Below are 16,123 nucleotides of genomic sequence, written 5' to 3' on the forward strand. Positions count from 1 at the left end.
TGCATTTCATATTATTTTATTTCATAAAATTATGAACAATGCAAAAAACATTTATATGATTATCGTTTTTTTTATCGTCGAAATCCATGAAAAACGACATACTATAGTATGTCATGGTTCATCATTTCTCTAATCATTTTTTTTATCGTCAAACAATAAAAACCGACATACTATATGATATAAATATGATGGATGGTATGATGTTTTTCATGATTTTTTATCATCGAATACCTTGATTATGTCGTACATTATGAATTAATTCATAGATGCCAGCAGGTAAGTAGGCTCAGGGCCCGAAGCTTGACATTTCACATCCTCCACACACCCAAACTCTGGATTGGTGGTAGGTGTTGGGGGCGGTGTCAGTGGTAGGAAATCAGGGTTCGTATTAGTATCCAAGTAGAAGCTGTCGCTCGAGGTCGGTGGGGGTGTCAAGCTCAGGGGTGGTATTTGTACCTGCTCTGTTTCTTCTCTTGCGCTACACACATCCAAGTGTGAGGGCAGGCTTGCACATCTGCGCAGTGGGGTGTAGCCGGGTGATGACCTGGGTGTTACAGAAAAGGGGGGAAAAAGAAAAAAGTCAAAGGCCTATATATAGTTTGAGGGAGGTAACAATGTCTGTTCAACATTGCCACCTAGTGTTAAGAACTGCACAGCAGACAGTGTGTTCAGCAGAGTTGATAACTAATGTAGGCAGGCTGTATGGTGTTGCCTTGCTGCCCTCTATCCAGCCTGACTGATAATGTACGCTCCTTGTAAATACCAGAAGCAGGGTTCACCTCCCGGCCGGTGCTACATTGGTGGCAGCGGTTATGAAGGGAATGAAGGCGCTATAGGTCTCTGTGAGCACCTGCCTGGTCATGGAGGTCCTTCCCAGTTGATCTTGGTCTGCTCCATTGTGGTTTCTGTATTTTATAAATGTATTTATATATTTATTTTACCCTTCGTGTGCCAATGGCTCGTCCGTCCAGGCTTGTTTGTAGAGCTCTCCGGCCTTGCGGTACAGCCAGGTCACATCCGGGGTTACACCAGGCAGCCAGCCCACCAGTCTAAAAAGTCAGTTTATTTATATAGCACACATTTCACACGACAAGCGAGGACTCAATGTGCTTCAATGAAATACAATACATAAGAATAAGAAAATACAAAAAACAATAATTATACAAAAATGAAGACGACGACATATGATTAAAATAGTTATTTAAAAATGAAAATAACTACAATTCAATTCAACATCGATTGGTAGAGAATTCGACAAAGTAGGACCATAATGACCAGTGGTGGCAAAAGTACTCAGTTGTTTTACTTAAGTAAAAGTACCAATACTGCAATTTAGAACTACTTCGTTACAAGTAAAAGTACGTAATTGAAAATGTACTTGAGTAAAAGTACAAAAGTATCGGCATCAAAATGTACTTAAAGTACTAAAAGTAAAAAGTACTCATATTGCAGTCCCATTTCACAAGTTCAAAATGTGTGCAAAATCTTTTGAAAATAGCCGATCTACAAGCTCACAATGCGTCACGTTGCGAGGCATTGTGAGCTTGTAGATCGGCTATTTTCAAATGGCCAAAATGTATAGGGTTGAAGTGGTTAATGTATGTTTTCTAATGAAAATCACTAAAGTAACTAGTAACTAAAGTTTTAAAATAATTGTAGTGAAGTAAAAGTACACATTTTGGCTCTGAGATGTAGTGGAGTAGAAGTAAAAGTACTGGAAATTGGAAATACTCAAGTAAAGTACAAATACCTCAAAATTGTACTCTTAGTTACTTTCCACCACTGATGATGACTAAAAGCACCATGACCTGATTTAGACATTGATGTCAAAGGTTGTGATTGGCTCATAATAGTAATGCCGAGTCCTCACCTCCGGCCCAGAGACCAGATTGAGCCCACAGGCAGGAGGTAGGAGGCGGCCACTATCACTGTAGAGGCCTTGGTCAATGCACTGCCTCCTTCATGTTCCTCCCTGCATGCCTCACACAACACTGTGCACAAACATAAACACACATTTATGGTTAGCATGGAGCAAAAGTAATCACATTACCACCTGCTGAATTGAATAACTCAGCAGGTGTATTAAATAGAGCTGGGACTCGATTACAAATTTTAATCTAATTAATTAGAAGCTTTGTGATTAATTAATCTTGATTAATCACATTTTAATCGCATATCAATATTCAACCCGAGAACAGTGATAAACCTTTTTTTCAAATGTTTTTGGTATCCCAGTGAATCAATGAATAGTGACTACAGGATACCACTCATTTTCAAAATTTTCATTAATATACCTTAGAGCTGTTAATAATAATAAATAATAAAAAAGTCACCCCATTCTGTGTTGCCTAGAACTGGAGGTCTGAAAAAAAATCAGTGACAGTAACAAGTACATCTCAGTGACATCACAAAGCTGTACTTCATATTGTTACTGTTTTTTGTCAGACCTCCAGTTCTAGGCAACACAAAATGAGGTGACTTTTTATTATTTCCAGTTTTCCACACAACTCCATAGATTTTTTTTGAAAATGAGTGGTATTCCCCTTTAAGCAATACAACTTTTTTTTCAACAGATAAACAAGTGCAGCAAGTGCCTATATAAAGTGTCTATGAATACTCAAATGTGCTTTGCATGGTGGGGCATTATTAGGGGGGAAACACTTAAGGAATAAAATAAAAAACGGTGGAATGAACTAGCTGGGGAGTGCATTTCACATGGGGTTGGGGCAGACCATTGTCTGACCACGGACTTTCACACTTGCTGCTTCAGTATGTTTCGCATCGAGGACAGCTTGACAGCTTCGTGCTGTGGTGAAATCTCCGCGAGCCTCTGCAAGCCTCTACTCAGTGCGAGACATGCTAAGCTGAAGCAGCTAGCATGGAGCTAACATTGGTCATATGGCTTATGGATCCTTTCCCTCTGATATTGCACACAACCATGCTGCTATCCACGCGTCCATCCGATAGCTTTTAAATCTAAATGCCCCATCCACGGAGCAAAAGCGATATAAGCGGCTTCATTCGATTCGTTTCTCGTTTGGGTGGTGTTGTTGTCTGACGGAGCTGTAGTGTAGAGTGGACTGCTGCTGCTGGAAGGGGGGGGGGGGGGGGGCTGCTCCTCCCCCCCCCTGCAAGCAGTGCAAGGCATGCAGAGCCTATTCAGTAGGCTACTAGAAATGCGGCCAGTGAGAAACGTTCCGCCGTGGAAAGAAAAGGTGCGATTAAATGCGTTAATTTTTTTAACCGTTACATTTTCTGTAGTTAATTAATCTCAATTAACGCGTTAAAGTCCCGGCCCTAGTATTAAATTAATTGGATGTAATGCACACTGCACAGTACTGTACATATTGTACAATTACAGTATGTCACCTCCATTTCCAGTACTATTGGAAACCAGCGTTTCATATTATTGACAGTAATAGACAGTATTTAAGAGCACTTGAGTGACGACACAATAAAGCAGGGTACTGTAGTTCGATCTTCACCCGTTGTGCTTAATGTCATAAAAGTTATTTATCTATGGAGAAATTAATAGTTTCAAACATGAATGTAACCAGCAGATGGTGTAAGTTTGCAATTTTCCCTTAACTCAGACCACATGATACTTGAGAATGGTCACCATGATGACAGGTTTGGACAATAGGCATCATGAGTTGTTTTTCACCATTTTCCACAAAACACAAAAAAATCATTGTCTTTGTCAGTGTTCATAACACAGCACAATGCTGCAATAGTCTCACATAGCGAAACAAACGGAGATCTCCGCCCACTGATACGTCTTGTGACATCTAAATTCAATGTAAGGTCATGAACTGGGCAGAAACAATATTTAAAAACAAACTACATTGCTGAACCAATGCAAAGACTTTAGGGCGGTCCTTCATATTGAGACGTATCAGTATTGTTGTCTCCACCAGGCCGAAGGCATGGGGAGAGAGTATGTTTTGCACTCCGTCCGTGTGTCCGTCCATCTGTGTACAGCTAATCTCCGGGAACGTTAACCCGGTCGATGCCAAACTTTGCACACACACACTCCCTAGATGCCAACGATGAACCTCTGTCCCAAATTTTTCAGAACGGCCTGTTATAGCGCCACCAGGATGCCGACTTTTGTAAAACACATTTGATATTATTCCTCTATATTTTGTTTCAAACATCCCGCAAATCGTTACACAGTATCTCTATAGTCATGTGTTCAAGACGGATCTGTCCGATATTTCATATTCCATCCTGATTGGCTAACATTGGCTTTCAAAATTTGCAGGATTGGCCCGTTTTGAACAAAAAGCCTCAAATCATGAACACAGCGTCCAATTATCTTAGCGTACGTGAAATCTTTCACAGATGTTCCTACTAGGCTGAGGAATATATCCCCCCCTTTTCACATTGGCCTGTTATAGCGCCACCAACAGGTGGATTTTTGTAAAACACATTTTTGGAACAAAATGCCTCAAATCATCCAATTGCCATCCAAGGCATAAGAAGAAATGGCACCCTTTTCACATTGGCTTATTATAGCACCACCCGGAGGCCACAACCTGACCTGCCCTGGTGGAGACCTGTGCCCAGAGGGGCACTTTTTCTATTTATTTATTTTTAAACAGTGGGCGTAGGTATTAGTGTTGGTTTGCTACGCTGTTCAAGGCAGGCACTAGCTTTGAATTTAGATCTTCCCAGGTGATTGTTGTTGGTAGGCAGAGATCTCAGATCGGCCATGCAATCGACCATACGTCTGCACTGACATTCATGTCAAACTTGAGCTGACATAAGCCTTGCGTAGTGATACTAATATCACTGTGTGGATATTAGTCTCGTCCCTCTCAGTGTTAGTTTTTTCCCCCGCAATGTCCCGCCCCATATTTGAATGCTGGGCCCTGGTTGGTTATAGCCTGCTTCCAGACGCATTCTTTACGCCAACTTTGGGGTCCTCTATGTCATTTATACATATAGATTCAATGTAGCAATGTGAATAATACATACAGTACCATGCTTTTCTACTTTTTAAAAACAACTCTAGATATTCATGGTGCCCTCCTGGTAACATTGCATTGTTCTTACCCTTTTTAATACCGACAGGGAGGTTGTGTATGTCTGTATGGTCCAGCCACCAGTGTGCATTTTTAGGAGGCTTCTCTTTGGTCTGCTCTGCTACCAGCTCAGAGCAGGGAGGCGTGGGCTCTGCTACCAGCTCACAGCAGGGAGGTGTGGGCTCAAGGGGAAACTCAACATCGATGAGGCCTGTGGTAGATATTTTTTAACATAGACAGAATTAAGCATGGCAATCTAAAGTGTAGATTGTTTTTTGTTTTGTGACATTTTGCAGTTTTGATCCTAAATTGAATTATGGACAAAAATAAAAGTGAACTACTATTGCAAATAATGATGGATATCATGTACAGTGGTACTTTCAATTGTATTTCACACAATCCAGGTCATAATGACTGTTTTACATGTGAAATATACAGTAGGTAAGGATTTCCCCCAATGTATACATTTCTTAGTTTTTAGGCTTTTTCTGCTTTTATTGATAGTTTGAAAGTAATTTGACAGGAAATTGGGAGAGAGATGGGGGGGGGAGACACACGGCAAAGGCCGTCGGGATCGGGAGTCGAACCCGCGGCACACCAGCTTTGTGGGTGTTCGCAGTTTCCCTTTCCGTGATGCGATGGACCGATTACACAGCGCCCACAGCCCCACACAACCTGCCCAGCACGGAAAATGCACGGTTTGTGTGTGTGTCTCACTCAGATCGCACTGCCACGACGCGGCGTTAGGCGTGAGTGCGCAAGCTTCTAGTATTATACAATTAGGAATAAGTCCCATTAGCAGAGAAGAGCTTACAGTTCTCTTGAAGGAAGCGAAGAGCATCCATATAGCCATTATGGCAGATTCCACCAACAATCTGTAACAAAACAAATGCATTTGATTTAATGATGCCCACTGCTGAACACGGAGTCAGTGTTATTCTGCAGCCCCCAGCAGGTTTATTTACTGAGGGTTAATTTTTATGATTCAAAGTTTTATTGCTTTTTCAGTTTAGGCGCACAGGAATGACTGAGAATGTACATAAAAGAATCATACAAACAATTAAGACAACAAATGAAACAAAACTAGACAAGAAAAAAAAATACAATACACTACACTACAGGAAATAAAGCGTCTGGGTTTCCGAGGCTATACACTACCAAACCTTTACAGAAAAGATAATACAATACAGACAATACAATACAATAAAATACAGTACAATATAATAAAAAAAGAAAGAGAAAAATGAATTGAAGACAATGCCATTGAACCTGGGTAATATTAATTTACACTGTATCCAAGGAAAAAGAAAAGACAGAAAAAAAGGATGTTGCGCTCACACCATAATGGGATCTCTGACAGCAACATGCATCCTCCCCATTTACGAATATATTTATCCAGTCTGTCGGACCTCCTATATGCCATTTCTTCGTATGCTGCAACCCTGCCTATTACTGAGGTTTTTTAACTGCTGGTCCGTGTGGTCGCTGACCATGCATTCAGTAATGTAGGAAAGTGATATATTGTGTGTGTGTGTGTGTGTGTGTGTGTGTGTGTGTGTGTGTGTGTTAATATATAGCCATTGTAATGCGTGAGGGGCTATGATTTTTATTTATTTTTTAAATAAAAAAACATTTCCCCCTAAAATAATACATGAAATTTTAAACCCCCTCATGCATTAGATTAGAAGGACAATATCATTCACCAGAACAAGGACGGGTGTTTTCGATGAATCCATCATGGTTAAAATGGAGTTTGAGGTTACTTACAATGTCTCGATGGTCTCACCTTAGGCTCAGGAGGGAAGAAGGTGCTGGCGACTCGGTACGCGTTTTCTGAGTTGACCTGGATGCTGACGTTATTAAAGTTGAACGCATGGAAGTAGCGGGTTCCGTCACGTGGGCATATGTCGCTTTTCCCGGCATAGGCTGAGATGGTGAGCGTGTTCCTCAGCTGGCAAAGGGGCAGGTTATTGCTGATGGCACCATCCATGTAGTGCTTTGAAAGACACATGGACATACTGTAGATCAGGTGGTCTGTGGACCACTGGTGGTCCCTGGAAGTATTGCATGTGGTCCCTGACCATTCATTCAGTAATGTAGGATTTGTTAATTTTGAAAAATGTCATTCCACTAGTTGAGAAACAGTGAACTGAATGACCAGGTGACCTATGATGACTGTCCATGTAGTTATTTACCGACAAATTGGGGGAAGTGCAGCGGATTGTCTGGTTGAGTCATTATTATTAGGAGATTATTAGTAGTCAGTGGACAATTGGTTGAGAAACAGTGGAATGTATACACATGGGATGCATAGCAAGTGCATAACAAAAGCATTAATCTTAGCCCATATCCCCACCCAACGCAACAGTGGTCCCCAGGTTGATTCTAAGTCAGGGTGGTGGTCCTTGGTTCACAATCAGTTGAAACCCCCTGCTGTAGATGGGTCTAAGATTAGTTAAAAGGTTTAATTGTGCAGATGAGCACATACAGTATAAAAAAGGTTATTATTGGTGAATAAATATGTACATTATAAGTGGTTTAAAATAACTGAGACTTGGTGACAGCTTGGGAGGACAATCCTGTGAGACGTCCTAAACCCTGACAACCTGTGAATTATGGTCAATGTGTAATGGTCCACTCACCACTCCTCGATAGGTTGGTGGAATCACACCACAGTATATAGGGATGAAACAGCTGCATAAGAGAGCCTGGGGAATTACAACAGTAGACAACTCACTGCACAGAATCATGAACATCTTGTATATTTTATGCTTGTACTTTCATAATATATTTTCATAGTCTGTAGTATTTTGTAACCCGACTCCGCCAGATGGGGCAGCAGAGAGTACACTGGGTTCCCCCTCCTGCTCCCATCTGGGAACTCTCAGGCAGACTTGATGCCCGGCCACAAAACGGCCTGGCCAATCAGCGGCAGCTAGAGGCGGGATCAAGGCATACACAGTGCTGCCTTGATCCCGCCTCTAGCCGCTGCTGATTGGGGGAACCCAGTGTACTCTCTGCTGCCCCATCTGGCGGAGTCAGGTTAAGTATTTTGTGTTAATGCTGCGATTACGTACTACCCCACCGGGATAGATCAAGTTTCTATGTAATTTAGAATAGCTAAGCAGACACAGTATACAGCACACAATGTACTACTAACACTATGCACTCACATGCAGGAGACTGCAAAAACACACACCTCCATCATCATACCCTGTCACAGTGTAAACACACACCTCCATCATCATACCCTGTCACAGTGTAAACACACACCTCCATCATCATACCCTGTCACAGTGTAAACACACACCTCCATCATCATACCCTGTCACAGTGTAAACACACACCTCCATCATCATACCCTGTCACAGTGTAAACACACACCTCCATCATCATACCCTGTCACAGTGTAAACACACACCTCCATCATCATACCTTGTCACAGTGTAAACACACACCTCCATCATCATACCCTGTCACAGTGTAAACACACACCTCCATCATCATACCCTGTCACAGTGTCACATAATATACATAGCTCAGTACCTGGACGAGTTCCTCTCTGGTGTCAAACTCAGACACCAGAAAGTTCTTTCCATCACGTACTCTGGAAACTGAAATACTGAGTTTCCCGGAGGCTCGGACATGGGCGTCTTCTGGAAGGACCCTCAGCACGCATTCCTTCACGATCTGCAGCAGGTTGAATGCAGGGCTCAGTGGTCCTAGTTTGTGCTTCCTCGCCTGTTTGCTCATGGACATCAAATCAGCGCAGATTTCTTCTACATGGACATGAGCACAAACGTTTTAAGCACTTAAGACACTTTTCACCAGGGCAGTTTAATAATGAGTGAACCAGAAGTGATTCAGATAATATGTTTATAATGCATTAAAGATATGGGCTTCATAGAGTGTTACCATTCCATTATGTTCAATATTAAACTTACATAATTGGAAAGACCACAAATAGCAGCCGACAATGCCACCCCATTGTCCATCTGTCTAATTCATCACCTATGGGGATTCTGATTGCTGCCATAAGAGCACCTATGGTGCAAGAGTTATACAGTAGGTCAAAGCAAAATGGCCTGGTATAGCGCCACCATGAGGCTGATTTGAAAAATGCGGAGTAGTGTTTTCCTTGGCCTATTGAGTGTCCAAAACACACTGACTGACTGACTGAGTGACTAACTGACGGGCAGTCGGACGGACGGACGCACGCATAGAGGCAAAAACAAAATAATTATGCTAAATGATTTGTATTTGTGTTACTTTGTATAGCCTACTCAAAATGTTGTCATATAGTCCTCTGCAATCTAACTTTTGAGTCCAGTTTAATCCGAAGTCCTTTGAAGCAATGTACTTTGAATTGTGAGGCATGGAACAAAGTTCAGCAGACCTGCACCTGATTGATGTAATAAATAAAAGTTCAACAAGGCTACCTAATCAAGTGTCACACTCACACCTATCTGCTGTTTTTGTGCACTTTATTCCTTGTGTACATATTTCAGTGTATAGATTTCAGGAGCATTGGCCCAGCATGGCTGCCTCTTCTAACTTATCCTGGACACCATCCCAGACCAACTGGTCTGTCTAAACATTTTAGCTATTTAATTTGTCCTGGCAGTGGTAGCCCACAAACAATACCCTCACTGAATGACTGTCTGATGACTGTCTGCTCTCTCTCTCTCTCTCTCTCTCCTCAATAAACAAGTGCAATAAAGAATAGATTACAGTATTTATTGTAGGGTACATCTCAAGTACCATAAGTACAAATTGAATATTCATATTTATGCCATTTTACAACCTCCAGATTTCAATCCAATCTAATTACTTATTTTGTATATGTAGGCTTATAAGGCTATATTTCGAGGGACAAGTGAAATTCCCTGTATGCAAATAGGCCTATCAATAGCCTACTGTACTTAATTATGTCACACGTACAGTTGGCTATAGCCTACCTGATTCTGGTCATACAGAAATGAATGCAAAACGTGAATTTGGGAAAACATAACTTTGATAACTAAATAAATTCCACACAAAATCCCACATACTCAAATGCTCAAATCTCTTTTTATATTTATTCTCACCCATGGGGATTCCGACTGTGAGTGCAGCTGCGATTAGAGCACCTGCCGAGGCGCCGTATATTTTAGAGGCTTTTTCGATGAGCACAGGAAAACGCTCCAGGACGCAACTTGCGGCTCCGATATAATAAATCCCCATGAACCCACAACCAGCAAAAGAAACACTCCATTCCTTTTCCAGGTCAAACATCCTGCACAGGTGTGATAATTTGACAGATTGCCTGGCCCAGGCCCACGCTGAATACAGTCAGTAACAATATGTCGATCAATGCATCTCCTGATTTCATGCACAATTCACATCAGATCTAAAGGTCAAGCAGTTATGTAATGGCAATACATGGTTGCGTTTAGCCCTAGAATGGCTCTGTTGTTACATACAGTACATACAGTATTTCACATACAGAGCCATAGAACGGTCGCGGTTACTTTCATGTCGGACGTTAACTGGGCGGCCTTAATGTGATAAATGCTCTGTTTGTACTCACCCATTAAATAATTCCAAAGACGTGGAATGAAATATGGTCCTCTAGTTTTATATCCATGTGAAAGTTCTGGTACAAAACGTGTATTTAGTCAATTATCTCCACTTTTTCAAGAGATGCACACGGACGTCTTTCTCTCCGGCGAGACCGAACCGGAATGATCGATGAACTGATTGTAGATACTTCCTGTTGTTTACCAAAGACGTCATCACAAATTGACAGGTGCGCTGACATTTGCTCCCACCAACCAGGACGCGCGTCTGTGCATGCCGAGTTAATAAAACAAGCACCTCCATTCTCTGACAGCCTCTCAGAGTCACACCCCAAACTGACGGCGTCTTTGAGAACGAGAAGGTTTGATCGAGTGAACAGATTAGAAACTTACTATATTAGATTGAAAGAACGAACAATATACATATATTATTATTATTATTATTACCCTTATTATTATTATTATATTTTCTGTGTGCTTTAGGCCAATTGGGCTACTTTTCACCTCCAGTATTGGAGGTGTAGCCTACACCTGTGTTATACACAAGGTGTATACACAGTATAGCTTTATTTAAAATGAATTGGAATGCACCTGCCTGTTGCAATTGCAACCAACCATTTCCAAAGAAAAGCAAGGGTTACAAAAGGACTGATATAGAATTGCTTGCCAGTCCAAGGACTGTAGGGCTCACATTCCCAGACTTGGAACCAGAGAGCCACACCTTTATTTGTAATTCTTGTGTGTGTGTGCTGAGGAGCAAAACGGTTCCAAGTGGGAAAAAAAGAACTTTTCCATCCTCTGAGACCTCTGCCAGTGCCCTTAGGAGAGCGACAAAGTTGAGGACAATAAAAACATCTCCCATTGACCAAGCAATAAAACATTTAAAGAATTGTCAATATATGAAAGCTGTGAGGATTCTTTTTAGCACAGACAAGGCCAGGAAGCCCATGTTGGAGGTTGTTTGCAAGGCACTCACCCAAGAGGTAACTAACCCTATATTTCCTTTTTTTTAACCAATAAATCTGTTTTGGGTCACATGATTATCTCGCTCATATATTAATAAATGGACACACACACATATATATATATATCAGTGGTGTATTCTTATTTTCTATTTTGTTTGGTTTTCAGAGAAAAGCAATGGTCCAGGACAAGAATAGTCCCCTGCAAAAAAAACCCACTTTGGAGAACATTCAAATGTTTTCCTGGGGAGAGACGATGAAATGGCTTGCCATAAAGGCACCTGTCACAGACTGTTGCCTAAAGTCTATGTTTCCTTCCCCGGAAAGCATCAGGACCCACAGATCTGTTGGACGTCTTAGATGTAGACGGTATACAACATATTATACATGTAGCCACATAGTAATTAAAATCAAAATCTAATTACTACCATAAAATGAATATTTCCAAAATGTAGAACCCCTGTGCTATTTCCGACTTTTCCACTGATGTTGGGAATGTGCTTTAGGGTGAAACAAAATCTGAAGCATCCCTTTAATTCTAGACATTTCAATTCTTTCAGTATTCAAACAGAGGAAGAAGCTGAGGAACATGTGAATAAAAGAAAAGGCATGACAATTGCAATCATGCAAAACACTGCATCCACAGCCAAAGTGAATTTTATTCAGGGTTGCATAGCCATCTCCATGTGGAAACAAGGGTGCCCAGGCAACATTTTCCAAACACTCAACTCCCTGGGTGTCTGTCAGTCGAAAGTAACATCCAGGCGCCTCATTGATGGGATGAGAAAGGGACTTGTAAAAACATTGAATATCTGGAAGGACAAAATAGAGGTGAGAGGCTTACTCTGAAGTTGAATATGGCACTGATAATGGGGTAGTAACCATAGTATTAATAGCAAACTGTACTTATATTATTAACTTATTCCATAGTGCTTCTATATTATGAAGATCAATAGCAGCACAATGTATATTAGTTTCTAACCTGGGGCGAGAGAGATGATTGTACCATGTTCAGGTTTGGAATTATATTTCCACTTTCAGACACAAGAACCATCGCCTGGAAAGGAGATGACATTTTCTTTGACTTGGGACAATGTTCAGGTGAATTATAGTTTTGTCGGTCATATGAGATTGTAAATTAAATTATGAGTTTGATGGTTGGTGTCAAACTTCCTGCCCCAATATGCAGAGTTACACTATGACTACCAACAATTTCATCCTGTTCTCATGAAAAGCATTATTCTTCATTAGGTATAGTGCTGCATCATAAGACAATATAAATATCCACCAAGAAATTACTATAATAATAGAATTCATTTCAGATATATGTGCAAGAAAATCATCATGCAAGGAACAGCCCAGGCAATCAAGTTCTGCTATGGGCACTTTCATTCGCCCACCTCAACAAGGTGTCCTTCAGCCACCTCACTGGATCTGGAATGAAGGCAATGGAAGTGTCCCCTTACCACATCTTACCATCCACAGAGGTAGATAGCCTGTTACAGTTCTAGGAATAAGTAATATATTTGAACAGGAACATATGTTGAATACAAATCTAAATCATTCCATTGTTACTATCTCATGTGAATTTGAGTCTGCTGATATGCTGTTGCTTGTAGGATTACAGTGCCATCAAGCATCGGATGACCATTTTGGTCATGCGGGTGCTGGCAGACAACTTGACAGCCTTGCAACCTGTCAAAAACACCGTTATCCGTCATATTGACCATCTGTATCATGATGAGATGTCCCAAAAAAGTGAACTAGTAAGCAACGTAACTCACATTATTCACTATAATTTGGAAGGTAAAAGACCATTCTTTGAATAATATTTGTTGAAATGTTGTTCCATAAATTCCACCTAGGTGAACTTGGGTGTCATTGACACAAACCCCAGTTCTCTTTCTGGTGTCATTGAAATTATGGATGCCTTACACAAGCATGTCCCCATTGTGGATGGCAAGCCATTCCCTGTGTTGTGTTGTGGGGATGGCTTGAGCATTGAGAGAATGACAGACGCCCACCACACAAGGGTCACCCATGACACCCCAGAAGAGAGACTTGAGGGGCTTGTTGAAGCTCCTCAAGACTTTCATAAAGAGATGCTCCTTCTGCAGGTATACCAAATGCAATTTGGCATACAATTTGTATACAATCCATGTTATCACATCTGGTTTGCATCACATGTATACTATGCTTCTATGTTCTACACTACAGGATGACTTTAATCTTCTCTACCATGAGAAAAGCATGGCAGCACGTGGCACTCTTGGCCAGATGAAGATCGCGTTTGGCCACAGGTCCCTGAAAAAGGAGGTGAAGAAGAACTTCCAACATGCTGCAGACATGATGGTGGTAAGATGACAGATCTTTATACAAAATAACAAACTTTATACTGTATTATTATATCAGCTGGTTTTAGTAATTCATAACTCTTTAATTTTCAGTTTAGTTGTTCAGCATACATCACTGCCTGTGCAGCCAACTTCTTGGGCATTGCTAGGGCAGATGATGATGTCACCGATTTCAACCTGGCTGCTGACAAACTGCAGTGGCTCTATGACCTTGCAGAGAGAGTCGTTGAATTCTCTTGGTTGGCTCCTAAACGAGAGGAAATTGACATGGTGGCCACAATTGCCCAACAAGATGATGGCAGCCAAAAGAAATATCCTTTCTGTCATTGCAAGGAAGGTAAAGAAATGTTAACACCAAAAGTGCAATTGTGGGTGGTCAAATCATTGTTCAATAAACTGCACAGTGTACCATTTGGAGACTATTTTACATTGTTGTTGAAGCAGTAGTTGCACTTTGTTGTACATTTACATAGCTCACACATGGTGAAGATAAAGGCTAATACTAAATAGTATACTAAAGACGCAACTTCAGATGGGAGACAAGTTGTTTGTGATTCACCAAGCCTGTTATGTTTCCTCAACAGAAAAAGGTGGAGAAATGCTATTGTGCTCAAACTACGACTGTCCTCAGATGTGGACCCACTTGGCCTGTACCGAGCTTCCATCTGCGCCAAAAGGGGATTGGTACTGTAGTCCCATCTGTGAGGACAGTTGTAGCTACATATATTGCACATGCCATCACAGAAAAGGAGGCAAAATGGTGCAGTGTCATCTTAAAGCTCAATGCCTCCACAATGAGTGGTACCACATCCAATGTTTGAGGCCTGTGGAGCGTAAAAAAACTCGAGGTATAATTTACTGTGCGTCTATTGCTTGACCTCTATAGAAGTTAATAATCAATGAAACCATTTAATGACATTATGATCTTATCAAAAACGCATCATGTCATCATGTCTTACTTAAGAGTAATCTTTTGCATTTCCACTAAAAGGTGAATGGTACTGCTCACCAGAGTGCTCTCAGGATCAGAGTCAGGACAGGGTCCTGAACTATACCAAGGCACTCATGTGGAGAGGCCTTTGTCACATGGCTAGGCAGGACTGTGTCAGAGAGGGTGATGGCCCAGGGTTAATGCAGTTCTGGAAACATGACCTTGTGTCCTTTTGGCAAGGCAACCATCACAAGTACTTCATACTTGGCAACAAAATGCTAATTGGTTGGTATATAGTATGGTGGTAACAATTTGATTACAGTATGATGCCATTTACATCTATAGTGGTTTGTGTCTTTTAGATTTGTTAAGCCTTGGTTTATGTTGTCCATTAGGAATTGAGGGTTATTTGCCCGACCGGCTCAGCATGGAGATGGTGTGGGGTAGAGTGGCCAACATGAGTGGTGGGCCTGGGAACAATATTCCTTTGGATCTGGCCAATGAATTTATGAACAATGAATTCAAAGGTATGCCTTCAATCTATTAACAGGGTAGGAATGATGTTTTTAGCCAGTTAACAGTTGTATTATAAAGTACAAAGCTAACTTTGTGGTGTTTTTTATTTTCTCTCAGAAACTCTCAAGTGGACCCGGGGGCGCTACACACCAGAGCAGGTGGCTAGGTGTGCAGAAATGTCTGGCCCATTTGGGAAACATTTCGAAAAGGTTTTCCTGTCCTCTGGGATAGGCCATTACTCAGGCTCCCAAACAACCCACACTGTGGCTAACCAAGAAGACATTGCTGCCTTTGTAGAGGAGTATCAAACTGATGCCCTGTTCTCCTACAAACCAGGACGACAACACCAAAAGTTTGAAAACTTCACCTATCCACAGTCCATCCCAAAGCCAGACAAGATGGGGAAAACCATCAAACGTCTGGCATTTGAGATGGATCTGTGGGACCGGAAGAATGTCATGTCACGTGAGTATATGATACTTACTTACAGTACACTCTATAAGTAATGTGAAAAACCAACAAACACAAGCAAAATATAGACTATGCAAACAGTTGAATGTCTTAATGGAAAATATTAATAATAGTTAACAGACCAGATAAACAAAAAAAATAACATGTTCTGTAGAACCTTTGAAATTGGTTTAATGAAACATGTGTCACTCGGTTTCCACATTGTCACAGACACTGCAGCAGCCTGGCATGATGTGGTCATGTATAGCTGACTTCTTTGTGCCCTTGACAAAAAGATGGTCAAGGACCCTCTTACGGAGACAGC

The 16,123-nt window shown here is 41.3% G+C and overlaps 1 protein-coding gene across 5 annotated transcripts in view; it reads right to left on the reverse strand.

The window, feature by feature from the left end:
• Positions 1–16,123, reverse strand: part of LOC306923411 (patatin-like phospholipase domain-containing protein 2) — a 39,628-nt gene continuing 23,505 nt past the window's right edge. For 3 of the 5 annotated variants that reach the window (XM_079501483.1, XM_079501482.1, XM_079501484.1), the window contains exons 2-9: positions 8,574–8,806; positions 7,670–7,735; positions 6,814–7,023; positions 5,842–5,902; positions 5,059–5,238; positions 1,871–1,991; positions 942–1,049; positions 2–544 (exon numbers count right to left, since the gene is read on the reverse strand). In XM_079501483.1, coding sequence (XP_079357609.1) covers positions 256–544; positions 942–1,049; positions 1,871–1,991; positions 5,059–5,238; positions 5,842–5,902; positions 6,814–7,023; positions 7,670–7,735; positions 8,574–8,786 — 1,248 coding nt within the window. In that variant the 5' untranslated portion in view covers positions 8,787–8,806 and the 3' untranslated portion in view covers positions 2–255. Of the gene's footprint in view, positions 545–941; positions 1,050–1,870; positions 1,992–5,058; positions 5,239–5,841; positions 5,903–6,813; positions 7,024–7,669; positions 7,736–8,573; positions 8,807–10,114; positions 10,335–10,596; positions 10,745–16,123 lie in introns of those variants that run through there. The other 2 variants (XM_079501481.1, XM_079501480.1) reach the window with 2 other exon arrangements.

This window comes from Electrona antarctica (genome assembly GCF_951216825.1).
Source record: "Electrona antarctica genome assembly, chromosome: 5".
Taxonomy (NCBI): domain Eukaryota; kingdom Metazoa; phylum Chordata; class Actinopteri; order Myctophiformes; family Myctophidae; genus Electrona; species Electrona antarctica.